Source organism: Apis mellifera, linkage group LG12 (assembly GCF_003254395.2).
Source record: "Apis mellifera strain DH4 linkage group LG12, Amel_HAv3.1, whole genome shotgun sequence".
NCBI lineage: Eukaryota > Metazoa > Arthropoda > Insecta > Hymenoptera > Apidae > Apis > Apis mellifera.
The window spans coordinates 11,461,405-11,475,861 of NC_037649.1; the positions used below are offsets into that span (position 1 = coordinate 11,461,405).

At 32.2% G+C, this 14,457-nt stretch overlaps 2 protein-coding genes and 1 long non-coding RNA gene across 6 annotated transcripts in view; 1 reads left to right on the forward strand and 2 right to left on the reverse strand.

The window, feature by feature from the left end:
• The window catches only part of LOC726247 (protein vestigial), a 60,725-nt gene extending 55,761 nt beyond the window's left edge, over positions 1 to 4,964 (reverse strand). The window contains exons 1-2 of one of the 4 annotated variants that reach the window (XM_026444153.1): positions 3,672 to 4,963; positions 2,927 to 3,372 (exon numbers count right to left, since the gene is read on the reverse strand). In XM_026444153.1, the coding sequence (XP_026299938.1) occupies positions 2,927 to 3,130 (204 nt within the window). In that variant the 5' untranslated portion in view covers positions 3,131 to 3,372; positions 3,672 to 4,963. Of the gene's footprint in view, positions 1 to 2,926 lie in introns of all 4 variants that reach the window. The other 3 variants (XM_016915558.2, XM_026444154.1, XM_001122002.5) reach the window with 3 other exon arrangements.
• Positions 4,965 to 7,222: 2,258 nt separating this feature from the next.
• On the reverse strand, positions 7,223 to 10,817 carry LOC113219144. Its single transcript, XR_003305814.1, has 3 exons — positions 10,378 to 10,817; positions 9,362 to 9,414; positions 7,223 to 8,848 (listed from the first exon to the last, which is right to left on the reverse strand). It is a non-coding gene; the product is annotated as an uncharacterized LOC113219144 (long non-coding RNA).
• A 1,379-nt stretch (positions 10,818 to 12,196) lies between these two features.
• LOC408387 (HIV Tat-specific factor 1 homolog) overlaps positions 12,197 to 14,457 on the forward strand; it is a 32,835-nt gene continuing 30,574 nt past the window's right edge. Inside the window, exons 1-3 of the mRNA XM_391935.7 lie at positions 12,197 to 12,326; positions 13,014 to 13,377; positions 13,539 to 13,895. Coding sequence (XP_391935.5) covers positions 13,081 to 13,377; positions 13,539 to 13,895 — 654 coding nt within the window. The 5' untranslated portion in view covers positions 12,197 to 12,326; positions 13,014 to 13,080. The remainder of the gene's footprint in view (positions 12,327 to 13,013; positions 13,378 to 13,538; positions 13,896 to 14,457) is intronic.

The following is a 14,457-nucleotide window of genomic DNA, read 5'->3' on the forward strand; positions in this document are numbered from 1 at the left end:
AATTTACCGCGTGATAAACAATTCAAGTGGATAAACAGCGGTAATATCTCATCCTCGTCCCGACATTCCTCTCAATGTCGACCGAGTAATACCGGCCATTACTTATTATTTATCGCCCCGACCGTGGTATCGGTTATATAAGATATTATCGCGTTCCATCTCGCGTGATGGCGTTTATCATTTTCCACTCTTCCTGTTCGCGAGCCGGTATGTATTTGGATCGATCGAAACGTTTTTGCGAATATCCACTTGTTAATTCGATCATTTGTTTTGTATCTATGTATATATATAGATCTTGTTTGATATATATAGATCTATTTCAATTTTATCGAAAATAATTGAAATTTATTTATTAATTCCACATACTACTGATCCATCGCGGATCACAATTTTCACGATAGAGACCGATTCTTGATTTTATCGCGACGATCAGCCAGATATAACGGCGACAAATTGCAAGCGTGTCCGATGGAACGGCAATCAGTGAGACGTTACGCGCGTCGTATTTGGGCAAACAACGAATGGAATGATCGGGAAGACGCATTGCCGGAGCATTAGAGGGAAATTCCTCGTTGATTCAAGCGTCGCTACGTTTTTTTCTTCAGCGCGGAGCCTACGGAGAAGAACGTTATCCTCGATGCAATCCTTATCCTTGTTTCGAAATTATTTCCACGAATAATGCATCTTTTTTTATTCCTAGTCGCGAATTCGATCAATTTTTCTCTTTTAATTTGGATCGGATCGAAAAAAAGCGAAAAAGTAAAAGCAAAAAATCGAGATGAATAAAAAAAGAGATGAGATGAGAAATTGAGATGAGAGGATATTTAAAAAAAAGCAATAAAAAGACAATACGGGTAAGTTCATGGAATGGGAAGAAACACCATGGGATGGCTCATGCTTCGAGCAGACGGTGATATTAAAATGACGCGGCAGAGGATCCCCGGAATGAAACTCGTAGAAATTCTCGTTTCGTCTCTTGTCTTGGTAAACTATTTCAGGACAACCGGCTAAAAGCGAGAATTCGTAAACTCTGCGCAAACTAAAACATTGGAGAAGCTGGTTGGATCGTTTACAAACATATTATCGTATAATGGGTCTATTTTTGTCGGCTCGTGCGACTTTTAAAAAGACGTTTCCAATTTCCATTTCATTCGTCCATTCCGATACTTTTTCAGAAAATCGTTTTTAAATCATTTGAAATCATTATTAATTTTTTATACAATAATACTGTGTACACATACATACACACTTGAATCTATCAATTTTATATTTTATATGACGTCCACCAATACGAATTTAGATATTACATTAATAGATATATTAAATCCTTTTTATTCGAAATTATCGATGATATGCCACGATATCGATACGAATCGTATCGAAAATATTTCGAATATTTTTCTAGATAATTATTCAAACGATTATTCGTAAACGAACTTATCTAAATCTACGTCTCGATTCGAGAATTCTTTCATGACAAATTTTCATCAACATTCGTATTTATCGTTATTTCACAAACGATAATCGGCTGATCGCTCAACTTGCGGAGATCAGACACGTCGCAATGGTATTCCTATTAAAACAGAACGCAGTCGTGAATGCGAGGTATGCGGAAAATAATTCGAGGTTCACGGAAATTCATAATCATGGTTTTAAAACGCTCGCCGAAAACAAATGCTCGTATATTTAACTTAATAACTTGAAATGCGTTCATAAAGAATTTCTATCGTTCTATTAAATAATAATCCATCATCCGTTTTTTACTTCTTCATTCGTCTCGAATATCTTAATTATATTTTAATAACGATAAATTTCTCGTCGCAAAATATCTGAATTAACGTGAAAATTTAACGAGATACCAACATGGTATCTATATCGCGATGATTTTTATCCGTCCGAGAAAATAATCGTTGTTACACAGTGATACATTAAAAATAAAATATCTAAATATGTATTACGATATTCGATAATTTCAATATGTATTAAATAAGTAAATCTTTCTTGCAATTACGCATTACATTTATTCGACAAATGTGATTCATCGAATAAATTATTTTGAATTTATTTTTTATGTTATCAAATGAAAGAAAACGAACGATAAAAAAAAAACGCAGATAATTCTATATCATACGATACGGCATCCCATAAATTTCCGATGAAACGCTTCGTTTTGACGAACGATCGAGATTTTTTTCCCGACCATCCACATCGATCCGGAGAAACTTTTCTCGAATCAAGTTTCCCATTACTCGACTACCCCATGGATCACGTTGTCGATTCGAATCGACAAACTAGTTTCTCCAGTTTCGAAACAAACTCGGCTAATTCGAATCCAGTAACGGTACCACGTTTGAGATATACGAGCGACAAATAGCGAGCTGGGGTGAGGAAGCTATCTAACGAGATAATTCGACGCCCGCGATATCATCCATTGGCCAAAAAATTTCGTTTGGAAAAAGAATAATACGTACGTAGCGTGTTATAACAGCGTAAAAGTGAACGTCGATCAAGAAATTTATACTTCGATTTATATTTCTTTTGTTAACGTCACGAGAACGAGGAATCGGATGTTGGAATGGATGCGAACCAATCGGTAAGCGAACTGTGGTCGTTTTTAAAGACGAGTTGTACTCAAACGCGCGACATGTCACGTTCGTGTGACTCGATACTTGTACGTTTACGAATAACGCGTCGGGAATAGAAGGTTGACAAAACTCGTTAATGTTTATTTTCCAACATTTCAACGATCACGAAACGTCTCTTATCGATACGAAACGATACGATACGATACGAAAATGTAATCGTTTCCGCGTATAAGGTAACGCAACGAGGTAACAATGTAGGAATTTTAAATAAAAACATGGAAAACGATACATCTCGATACGTTAGACAAAAAACGAAAATAAGATAGATATATCGAACTTACCCTATCGTACTGATGCGTCGCCGTGGCCGCGGAGAAGGATTGAAAAGACGCCGACCTAGTAGGGCTGTCGTGGGCCGCATGTGGATTCGTGTGGGGATGGGTGTGCGGGGCCGTATGAGGGTGGGTCGGGTGCGGCGGTGGTGGCGGCGGTGGCCTCTGGTAGAGGTAAGGATAATATTGATACATCACCTCGGAACAGCTCATCACCCCGCCCGGGCCCGGCACCCCAGAGCCGGCCTTCGGTCGACGTGCGTACCCGAACGTCGCACCACCCGTTCGTCCACTATCTTTTCTTTCCACTTCGTCCACCACTCTCCACCCTCTCTTCCTCCTCCTCCTCTTTCTTCTCCTCCTCCTCCTTTTTCTCCTCCTCCTCTTCCTCTTTCTCTTCCTCTTTCTCCTTCTTCTCCTTCTTCTCCTCTTCTCTTCTTCTCTTCTCCGATTTCCTATATATATATACGTTTGTCGTTCGATCGATCGAAATAATAAATGCCAAAGTGTCAGCCCGATCCGAGCATCTTCACGTCACGCGGTTCGCATCCACGAATCGCATCGACAAAGATTGCTCTCGAGATCTGTCTTTCGAATGCGCGTCCACGAAATTCTTTCGAGATTCGAGAGATTCTCTTATCACCGCGATGCTTTACATATTATCGACCATATCGAGGGAAACATTGGAAATCAGATCAAGTGAGGGATCGAGATTATTTTGGTATATTATTAACGCGAAAAAAAAGATTTTTACCTCGTTTTTATTTGCTTCTTCTCTTCACGAGGAAGAATGCCCTATCACTTTTTCGACGATTGTCAACGCAATACTCTCGAATGATTTTTTAATAAATACACTTTAACGATCACTCTTCGACGATTTGCTGTTTCTTTGTTTGTCACAACTTTGATTCACATAGTAAGTGTTTAGCACTGCATCGAACTATTTTTAATGTTCTACGTCGAAAAAATAAATCGACGACACAAGACGAACACAGGATTGTCTCGTACCGAGCACGTAAAAGTAACGTTTGTTTTACAATCGATTCTTTCGAGAATCCACGTGTCGTTCTTTCGTGCAAAAGGGGAAGAAAAAAAAAAAAAAAAAAAAAGAAAAAAAAAGAAAAAGAAAAAAATGTTTTCCTCTTTCGTATCGTTCCTTTTTCCGAAACTGGCGATTAAATACGTTTGACAACGCACTAATGGTTTAATGGATTGTCTTCATCTAAATTTTCTCGATGATCGGACGATCAGTCTCGATCTAAATTTTCTCCTTTATCGATCAAATGACGATCAACGGTCAACAATATAATAAAATCACAAAACTTGAAGAAACTTTATATGTTATCCACGCATATAAATATATATGTATATTTCGAATTTAATACTCGATTGAAACACCTGTTTTACGTTGAAATCACGACGAACTCTCGTTTCTCACCGTTCCCTCGCTCCAATCTCTGGTACCGATCCATGAAACCGTGTAATTCGTCACCGTAATCAAACGTCACCGTAACCGTCCCAGAACGTTGTCAAACGTCGAAGCGTGTAAGAAAGGCAAAGATCTCGTTTGTCCAAGATACGGGCAACACCTGGCTGCGAGGAGATTTCCTCGCGTCGAAGAGATACGTAACCGGACCGTATCGTGGCTGGTGATGTGTCTCTGATGGGCGAACACAGACTGAACCCCCCGACGTCGTGTCACCCTCACCGTACACCAGTCCGCCGTCTTTTTCCAACTGGTCGCGCCGCGCCGCTCCGTCTTTTTCGCTCGCCGCGTGTTCTCTCCTTCCTGGCGAGGGTCAGGGCCTGTTTCCCCCTTTCGTTCACCCCCCCAACAGAGGGGCAACCAGCAAAGGAACCGCCTCCTGGTAGTTCCACAACCGACCAATCACCGACCAGGAACGGCACATCCAATGAGGCGACGGTTGCCACTCCTACACCCGGTCGTCTCTGTATTGATCCCACAATGAACCCGACTCTGCCGTCACGGTATTAAGAAGTTCCTACTCGGGTTAAACCATCCCCCTACCTCCTCGCCCGCCTCCCCAACTCGCTCCCTCTCCTCTCCTCTCTAATCCTCTCCTCTCCTCACTCCTCCACTCTCCTCCTCTTCGCTCCTCACTCCTCCACTCTCCTCCTCTTCGCTCCTCACTCCACCTCTCTCCTCTCTTTTCCCTCTCTCTCTTAACTTTGCCTCCACCATCTCTTTCCGTTTCTCCTTTGCCTTCTTCGCTCGCTCCTCTTCTCGGTCTCACCGTCACGTCCCCCTGCCTGTCCGTTCTTCGCGTTTGTCCGCGTATCCGTTCGCCTTCTCGGTTCGCCACCCTTTCGCCGCTTTCGCAACCCCAAACCCGAACAGCGGCTCAGCCAGGCCGCGCGCATAATGAGTCTTAATTAACAGTTTCGCGGTGTTTCGCCAAGCTTAATTTGCCGCGTCGAGCGGAATCTCTCCAAGAAGAGATTCTCTCCTCTTTTACCCTTCATTTTCTCGCATCGAATCGGCCAGATCTGGCTAGGAATCGATGCTTCCATTTTGCCGGATTGGATGGTGATCGTGATTCGGAATCGGATCGATCGATGTAATAATCTATATCGATGGATAATAAATTTCTTCGCATCGAGATAGTTTTATAATTTATAATTTTATATGATATTCGATGATGTAAATTTTAACGATACGATCGATATACTGTCCAGAAAAATTGATACGTAAATATTTATTGTTCGCTTATTCGTATATTATATCTTAACGCGCAACGTTTATGTGTTTCACGGTAAATGGCTCGTTGCTACAGAGATTCTCCTCGATATGTGGAAATTCACGTATCAGCGTATCATTATTTACATACCATCTTCCAATATCGTAAATCCGATTACGACCGGCAACGTTACACAACGGGAATGTCACATAGCGGGAAAAGACGACGCGAAACACTTGACCATGGCGAATCTCGTCGTATCTGCCATCTAATCTCTCGTGTAACGCGGCAGGTCCGTGAACAATACCCTGTGGCGTGGACCAAATCCAATAACCCTCGACAAGTGTGATACGATGCATGACCCCTTTTTTTCGCATTCCCCTTCCCTCCCTCTCTCACTCTCTCTTTTTCTCTCTGTATTCTCTCGTACAACGGCTCGACGATCAAACGTTTCCTCCCGAGCCAGTCATCCTGCACGTGGCCACTCCAACAATGCGCCAGCCGTACCCCGCTGCTAATAGTCGGACATTAAATTCGTCGGTGATATTACCGGACAGGGGTTGTATCTCCCTTCGAACTCGAATTGAATGGGACGAGATGTTTGAAATATGCTAGCTTGCGCGTCATCCAGGGGGATACGTGCACTCCGACCTATGATTAGATTGGTAATATTATGAATCGAAGCAAGGTGAGAAAAAGAATGGATCTTTCTTTGGAATCGAATCTTTCGATAGTTTCGATAAAGAAAAGATGTTAAACGATGAACGATCGGTATGGATCGATAATTTTGTATTTATACAGTCAATACATGGATAAATTTTGATTTCGTTCTGATTTTTTTTTTTATTAAAGATAACATATACATATACGTATATATATATATATATATATATATATATATATCATTTATCATAACGATATTTTATACGTAGATATTATTCTTCCATTGCTATTTTAATATTGAAATTTTGTACGATTAAAGGAATTAAGTTGATTAACTAATTCTTGATCTCGTGTCAAATGTAAATGTAATTTGGTGAAAAAGATCAAAATAGTTTTTTTTTATTTGTAACGAGATCTGTGACGATCTAGCTAAATCATTTATTAATTCAACGCACGAACCTGACACGATTGTGCCGTAGGGATTAAACTTGAAATGCACAAATGTAACCATTGTGTTAAATATGGATCTTTCGAGTGGTTGTTGCATACCTGTTGTGCAATCTTCTTCGATGTGGAAACCTTCGATGTTGTATTTCTTTCACTTAAAGTGCAAATATCGCGCTCTATTGGACGATAAATAACTCGGCGATTGAGAAATAATCAATGCAATTTCACGGAGGCGATTATGCGATACACGAGTAATTATAGCGAGTGGAATCTAGGAACGATTGATTTGAAATTTGGATTTAAAATTTGCAATAATGTATTTAATTAATCATAGTAGAATATCCATAAATATAAATATATCCAAATTCAACGAATATAAAAAAGATTATCTATTTTTTCTTAATTTTCATTCACATCGAAGAAAGAAGATAATAGATGAACCGATTTTTCATCGTGAAACTTTTGAAATAAAAATGGTTTCTCTTTGTGCAACTTCATCGATTCAATTCGACTTTTTTTTTTTTTTCTTTACATTTTCACATAAAATGGATTCCCCTCGATATTTTTATATTATATTTCGACATAAAAATATTATTTCCTCGATGACCAATATTCTTTGAATCCTCGAACAAAATTATATAAACGATAATCAAAGTTGAATGATAATTTACCGAACTACGCGACGGATCATTACTATTATTAAGTTTGTCGGAAGGGGTGGAACGCAGCGGCGGAATCGAATGGTAACGTTTAAGGCGGACGAGGACAAAGCTTTGAAACCAGAATAAGAAAGAAATAAGAAGTAGGTAAGAGACAGAGAGGGCAGTTCTCCTGGAATCCCCTAATTTGCTATTTCGGCATTCCGATCGATCCGTATGTTCAGTTTAGTTCGTGGGATCTTGCTCGTGAGAGGTTGTTGCCGATCTATCAAAAAACGGTTCTTCTTCTGTCGCCACATCGCGAACCGACTGAATTCTTGTTGTCATGGTCCTGCCGTGGTCGATGAGAATCGACCGATTCGAATCTATCGAATCTACTTCTCCGTTGATATCATATTGGATCATCGCCATCGTGTTATCGTGGGAATCGTTTTATTTTTTTCGTTTTAATTGGAAGGATTCGTTCGAAAAATAAAGAAATATCTCTATACTTAAATAAGTCATTTATATTATATTATATTATATTATATATTATATTAATTACGTCAAATTTATTTTATCAAAATTGCAAGATTGATCTATTGATAGCATGTTACATTTTACGACACATTTATTATTTGGTACGTAAGCGAGTATTTCGAAGACCTCTTTCATATTCTTGAAAATAGTCATTGGTTTATATCAACTGTCAAAATTGATAATATAACAAAACCAGGGACAAAATATATAGAATAGATCTAATGCTAAGAACGTAATGCTTGATGAAATTACAAATAGCGAATAGAATGTTATCGAATACGAAATACACAAACGAATTTCGATATTATTATTTTAGTATTTTTATAATTTAATACTATATTATTTGAAAATTTCAAAATTTCTTCTTATATATTTATTTTTTGTTATCGTCTCAACCTTTCGTTTGATCGAATTCTAATCGCTTTCAAAATATTCGCATCAAATATCATTGTGTATCGTTGTTTCGCAATCTTACCTATCTATCGTTCTAGAAATATATTGTAAAACTCAGAATGTAATATCTATATTCTTCACGTTAGATTAAAGATTAAGACGACACATTGTAGTTTCAAAAGAGAAACGATACATGTTCGATTCACATATCCTATATCTCCTTTACGATTACGCATCAATAGCAACTATAAACAAAAGGAGGAAGAAAGACAAAAATAAATTAAAAATTGCGAATTTAACACCATCTCTAAAATATAGAAAAAGAAATATACATAAAAAAAAAAAAATATGTCCAAGAGTATTCGATAGATGGCACTGATTTTCGATTCTTAATCTACCTTACCTTGCCTTTGAAATACTATATGTTCTCGAGAGATGGCACTCATTTCCTAATTATTACGGATGAAAAAATCTAATTAATTACAAAAGAATTAAAATTCAAATAATACGATCAATCTTCTTTTCTTCTACGCGTTTTCTTCAATTTGTATCTGTAATAAATTTAATTATTGAATTAATAATTAAAATATAATTTATATCTGAGAAAAAACATTTATATCTAGAAAAAAAAATTTTCTTTTCGTTTCCCGAAATGATAATTGATGATCCGATAAGCCGGCATGCAAATTGGCCAAATGATTTACTACGTATTACTAAAACGAACACAGTTATAAAATAATAATAATAATTTTTCCATTCTTTGGAAAAATCGAAAAATCAATCAGCGAAGCCATAGAGGACATTAATATTGTTCATTTCTTCAGCTTTTCTTTTAATTTTTTCAAATTTAATTTTTTGAAACAAATCAAGGCGAGAATATGCCTATCCGATTAGTGACAACCTGGCCAGCTTTATCTATTTAGTTATAATTAACAATAACGCTAAAAGTTTACTATCCCTATTTTTATCCTTAATATACTATATTAAAAAAATAAAATATATATATATATATATACATATTTTTTTTTTTTTTTTAAATTAAAGTAAATGAAAATAATAATTACCTTTTCTTCTGATGGACACCTTATGTTTTTGTAATACTAATTTTAATATATATCTGAAATAAATATTTAAAAAAAGAAAGAAAAGAAAAATAAAAGATTATTGATACAATCGTTCAAATTACAATCGACGAACAAATACTGATTCTAATTTCGTGAATGATTATTATGATTAAATTTAATTAGACTTACTATGCTTTAAAAAATATTTAAAATTTAATAAAAAAAATTTAATAAATATTTACGAAGCAAACATTGACTCTACCGATTCGTGCACGATCACAATTCTCTAAAAGAAAAATTACGTTAGAAGAGTAGATTAAGGGAAAAAGGAAATTATTCTTTTCATATTTTATTTCTTTATTCTTTTCTCTATCGAGTAACTTATGTATGAAAGATGATAAAAGAATATATTTTTGAAAAATATAACTAAACATATCTGAAATAAAGTATGATTTGTTTAACCTTTTTTATTTTCCTCGTAATATCTTTCAATAATTCAAATAATTCGATTTTATTATCAGTTATTTAATAAATATATATTAAGAAATAAATAAAAAAAGAAATAAAAATAAAAATATATCTATTTTGATATGAAAAATCAAATATTATTATTTCTTCGATTGATCATCATGTCATGGCGTCCAATAATATTGAATTATTTTTTCTTGCGTTATAATAGGATATTGTCTTAATAATCAATCAAAGAAAAAAATAATGCAATTTTTAAAATAAATATATAAAATATATGAAATTAGAATCGATTGTATTGATAAGATAAGACGATACAATTTAATTTAATTTTATAAGCTGATAATTTTAATAATGAAATTTATGATCGAAATAAAAGAAATAGAATTATTTCTCAAAGAATTATTCAATGATAATAATATTCAAATTATATATATATATATAAATTATATAAAAATTATTGAATTATTGAATTAAATAATAGTAAAATGAGAAAAATAAAAGAATAATTAGAGAAATAAATAAATGTATTGCAATAAATTACGCACCTGAAGCAACGCATTTTTAGATGTAGAGTTTCGATACACACACAAGTTTTGAATGACACTTTACATCACGATTTCGATTATCGAATTGGATCAAAAAGAATGTACTCAAAATTAACACATACCGAGAACAAGATACGAATGTGAATCACCAACTTTTTGAAAGGGTCTTGAGCGTAGTTTCAAAACAAATAGAATTACGTCGTCAATTTTCTAGGAAGATTGAATTATAGAGAAACGTTCATGGGCTTGAACGTAAAATCAAAATAAAAATACTGCGAGTTAAACGGACGAATAGACACAATATTTAAGAAAGAAATATCATCAAATAGAAATCAAATATCTCTACCACATTTGCACAAATGTTGTGAAAATATTACGATATGATTTATATAATATTATAATATAATATTTTAATAATTAAATAAAAATCAAAATTATAAAATAAATATATAAAATTAAAATAATATTAAAATAAATATAATATTTAAACTTCAAACTCAATTTATAATTCGATATGATCAAAAAATTATAATATTTATAAATTTTACCAGTAACTGACAAATGGATAAGCAACGAACTATGACAAAGAAAGTTAAAACGATAATAAAATTTTGATGTATTTGAATAATATTTAATAAATGATTAAATATATAACACCTATTAATTAAATAAATAGATTATAATAATTGTAATAATTTATAAATTATATCACAATCAAATAAAATCAAATTTAACACTATTATATGTAAATATATAAATAATTATATGTAGCGATATAACGAACAATATTTCCATGATTCTTGACAATAGACTAAATTACTGCGCACTAGCCATTCGTCTAGCTGGTAGGTCTTAGCAATTTTCTGATTGGATGGTTGGAATCATCTGATTCTTTACTCACTTCAATCGTATGAAAATTAAAATATAATATAATAATTTTAAATAATTAAATTAATAAATTTCTATATATCGAAGTTATAAAAAGATACATTAATTAAAAATATAATAAGAATATATATATAAATATTATAAATATAATACTATAAATTGTTTTTATAAAATATTAAGAATATATATACATTCATACATACATATATACATACATGCATGCATGCATGCATGCATGCATGCATACATATATATATATATATATATATACACAATATTTTTTTAGATTTTTAATATTTTACAGAAGCAATTTTTTACATTAATAAATAATTATTTATTTATTATTTAATCTTCGTAAATATGAGAAAAAAGTTCATTACAAGTGATCAAAGATCAAAGTGAAAGCGAAAAACCATAAATCTTGACATGACTAAACTAAACGTTCGAAATCGTTTAATGAGATGAAACATCGTTTTATCATTTTCTAAAAAATAATATTGTTACTTGATCTATTACTTTATATATTATATAATTTATTGTTACCTGAATTATTCAAGAATAAAAATAATAATATAGTAAATAATATAGTATGCAATAATATAGTAAAGCAATAATATAGTATGTCGTAATAAACGAATCATGTTTATATCAAAACAATACTGTACTTTGTTTATAATAAATTTTGATTTATATGTCTAATTTAAAGTTTTTATAATAAAATTAAATTTTAATTTCAACTACTATCAATATTATAATCATTTTTATGCTGAAGCGAATAACATCATAATACATAACATTTAAATTCCTGTGACATGAAAAAGCATTGCATGTCATATCTATTCAGTACCTCATCTGTGGTTATGTTTAATTTCAATAGCGCTATTGTCTCATTCCGTTCTGAATCGATAATGTCGCATATGATACAAGTAAATTCTTACGTAGTAGAGCGCATTAGTATCGCGAACAGGTATCCATTGTATATTACAAATGATATGTTGCTGTCAAATTTAAGAAAATATTGATTGCATTTTTTTTTAAATAAGATCTATTTTTTGACAAGAGTAAGTGTTATTTAAGTATATGAAAATTATCATATAAGATTAAGAATATTTCAATCTATATAATTGTAATTAAAGGTGTTTGATATTAGTATTGATCTTGTTACATATCGTTATATGGTTAACCTATATTAAAACGTTTATATTTTTTTGAATAACATTTTGACATATCAAAGAAAATTGTGTTATTATTGAATTAAATAATTAGATCATGTGAATGCGATTTATGTAGTAATTATATAGAATTCATAAATATAGAAATTGTACATAGAATTGCATAACATTAAATATTCTTTTTCAATATTATGCATGTAACCTGTACTTTTAAATTTTTAATCTATATATATTACATCACTTTTTTCTTTTTAATAAATTTTTATTATAGTTTATTTAATTTGATATAGGAATTCTATAAACTTGTTTTTTATTAATGTTAAACAATATTTCTCTCTATAAATCTAATATGAAATATAATAAATCTACTAGGTTAAGTCAAATGTATTTTGGACATCATTTAAATATTTTTATTAAATAAGTAAATGTCATTTATCAACGAATGATTATTATTATTAATTCTGCTTATACTAACAAATTGGTAGCTCAAAAAAAATTATTTAATCGATAAAAAAAAAATTTAATCAATTTTTTTAATTGATAGTAATACAAAATTTTTTATTACTGTATATATAGGTGTTGAATTTTATGCCAAAGTTTATTGGATTAATTATCTATTAATGAAATATTACTAATAATTGTAATGGCAAATTGTCAAGATACGGATAAGACTGAAGATTTCATGAAATATTACAAATTTGATGGCCAATCTTATATATATAATGATCCTACGAATAATGTGACATATAAGTTTGATCAAGAAAAGAATGAATGGGTGGTAAAAAATACGGAAGAAATAAATGTTAAAAATTCAAATGATAATGAATCCAAGACGCAGGAAGGAGTATTTGGTTTTGAAAACGATACTCATACGTACACAGATCCTAATGATGGCAGTGTGTATTTTTGGGACAAAGAGAAAAATGCATGGTTTCCAAAGGTGTTTTTATTATTATTATTATTATTATTGTTATTATTGTTATTATTATGGTCTAATTTTTCTAATTTTTTTATAAATATTTTATTATTCACATTCCTGAATGAATTATCATTAAAATACCATAAAAATATGTTATCATAAAAATAATAATTATTTTTCAGGTGGATGAAGATTTCATGGCAAGATATCAAATGAGTTATGGGTTTACAGATACAAATCGCATAGAAACAAAACCTGTGCAACAATTTCAATCACAAGGAAAGGTCGATAAAGAGAAAAAGAAGATGGAAGCCAAAAGAAAATCACAAGAACCACCGACCTGGTTCGAAGTAGATGAAGCCCATAATACTGCTATTTACGTGTCCGGTCTACCACTAGATATTACTATGGATGAACTTACCGAGCTTTTCAACAAGTGTGGTCTCATAGCGCGAGACGAAAAAGGAAAAGACAAAATCAAATTATACAAGGATTCGAATGGACAACCAAAGGGTGACGCTCTTTGTATCTATATAAAGGTAAGTAACTATTCATAATATTTATATAAATCATTTGTAAATATGTGTAACTTATTGGATTCGAACTATGAAATATTCTATTAAATTTTCGAATCCGAGCATCAGATTGAAATTCTGATTTTCCGAATTCTGATGTGCTTCCTGCGTACTTTTATTCTTGATGATTATCTTTCGAGAATAAAGGTGCATTCTCGAGCATCTAGGAAATTTTGATATTTTCACATACTGTTGTACATTGTAGTATTCTCTTTAATTCAATCGTGTTTATATTTGGAAAAAATAGTAACAACATAAATTGAAATGACATCTAGTCATACTGAAACATTATTACTGTAAGTAATAATGGTAAGAATTGATATAAATTAAACTCTCGAAAAGGAAGCTTTTGATAGCTTTAGATAGTAAAAATTCGTAAAATTTTGTAATTCAAAATATATATATTATTGAAAGAATCTAAATTTTTTTAAAAATTAATCAATATAATTATTATCATTGAAACGAGTTATAATATCACACTAATTTGACTTAATGGAATTTTTATTGATATAATATATATCATATT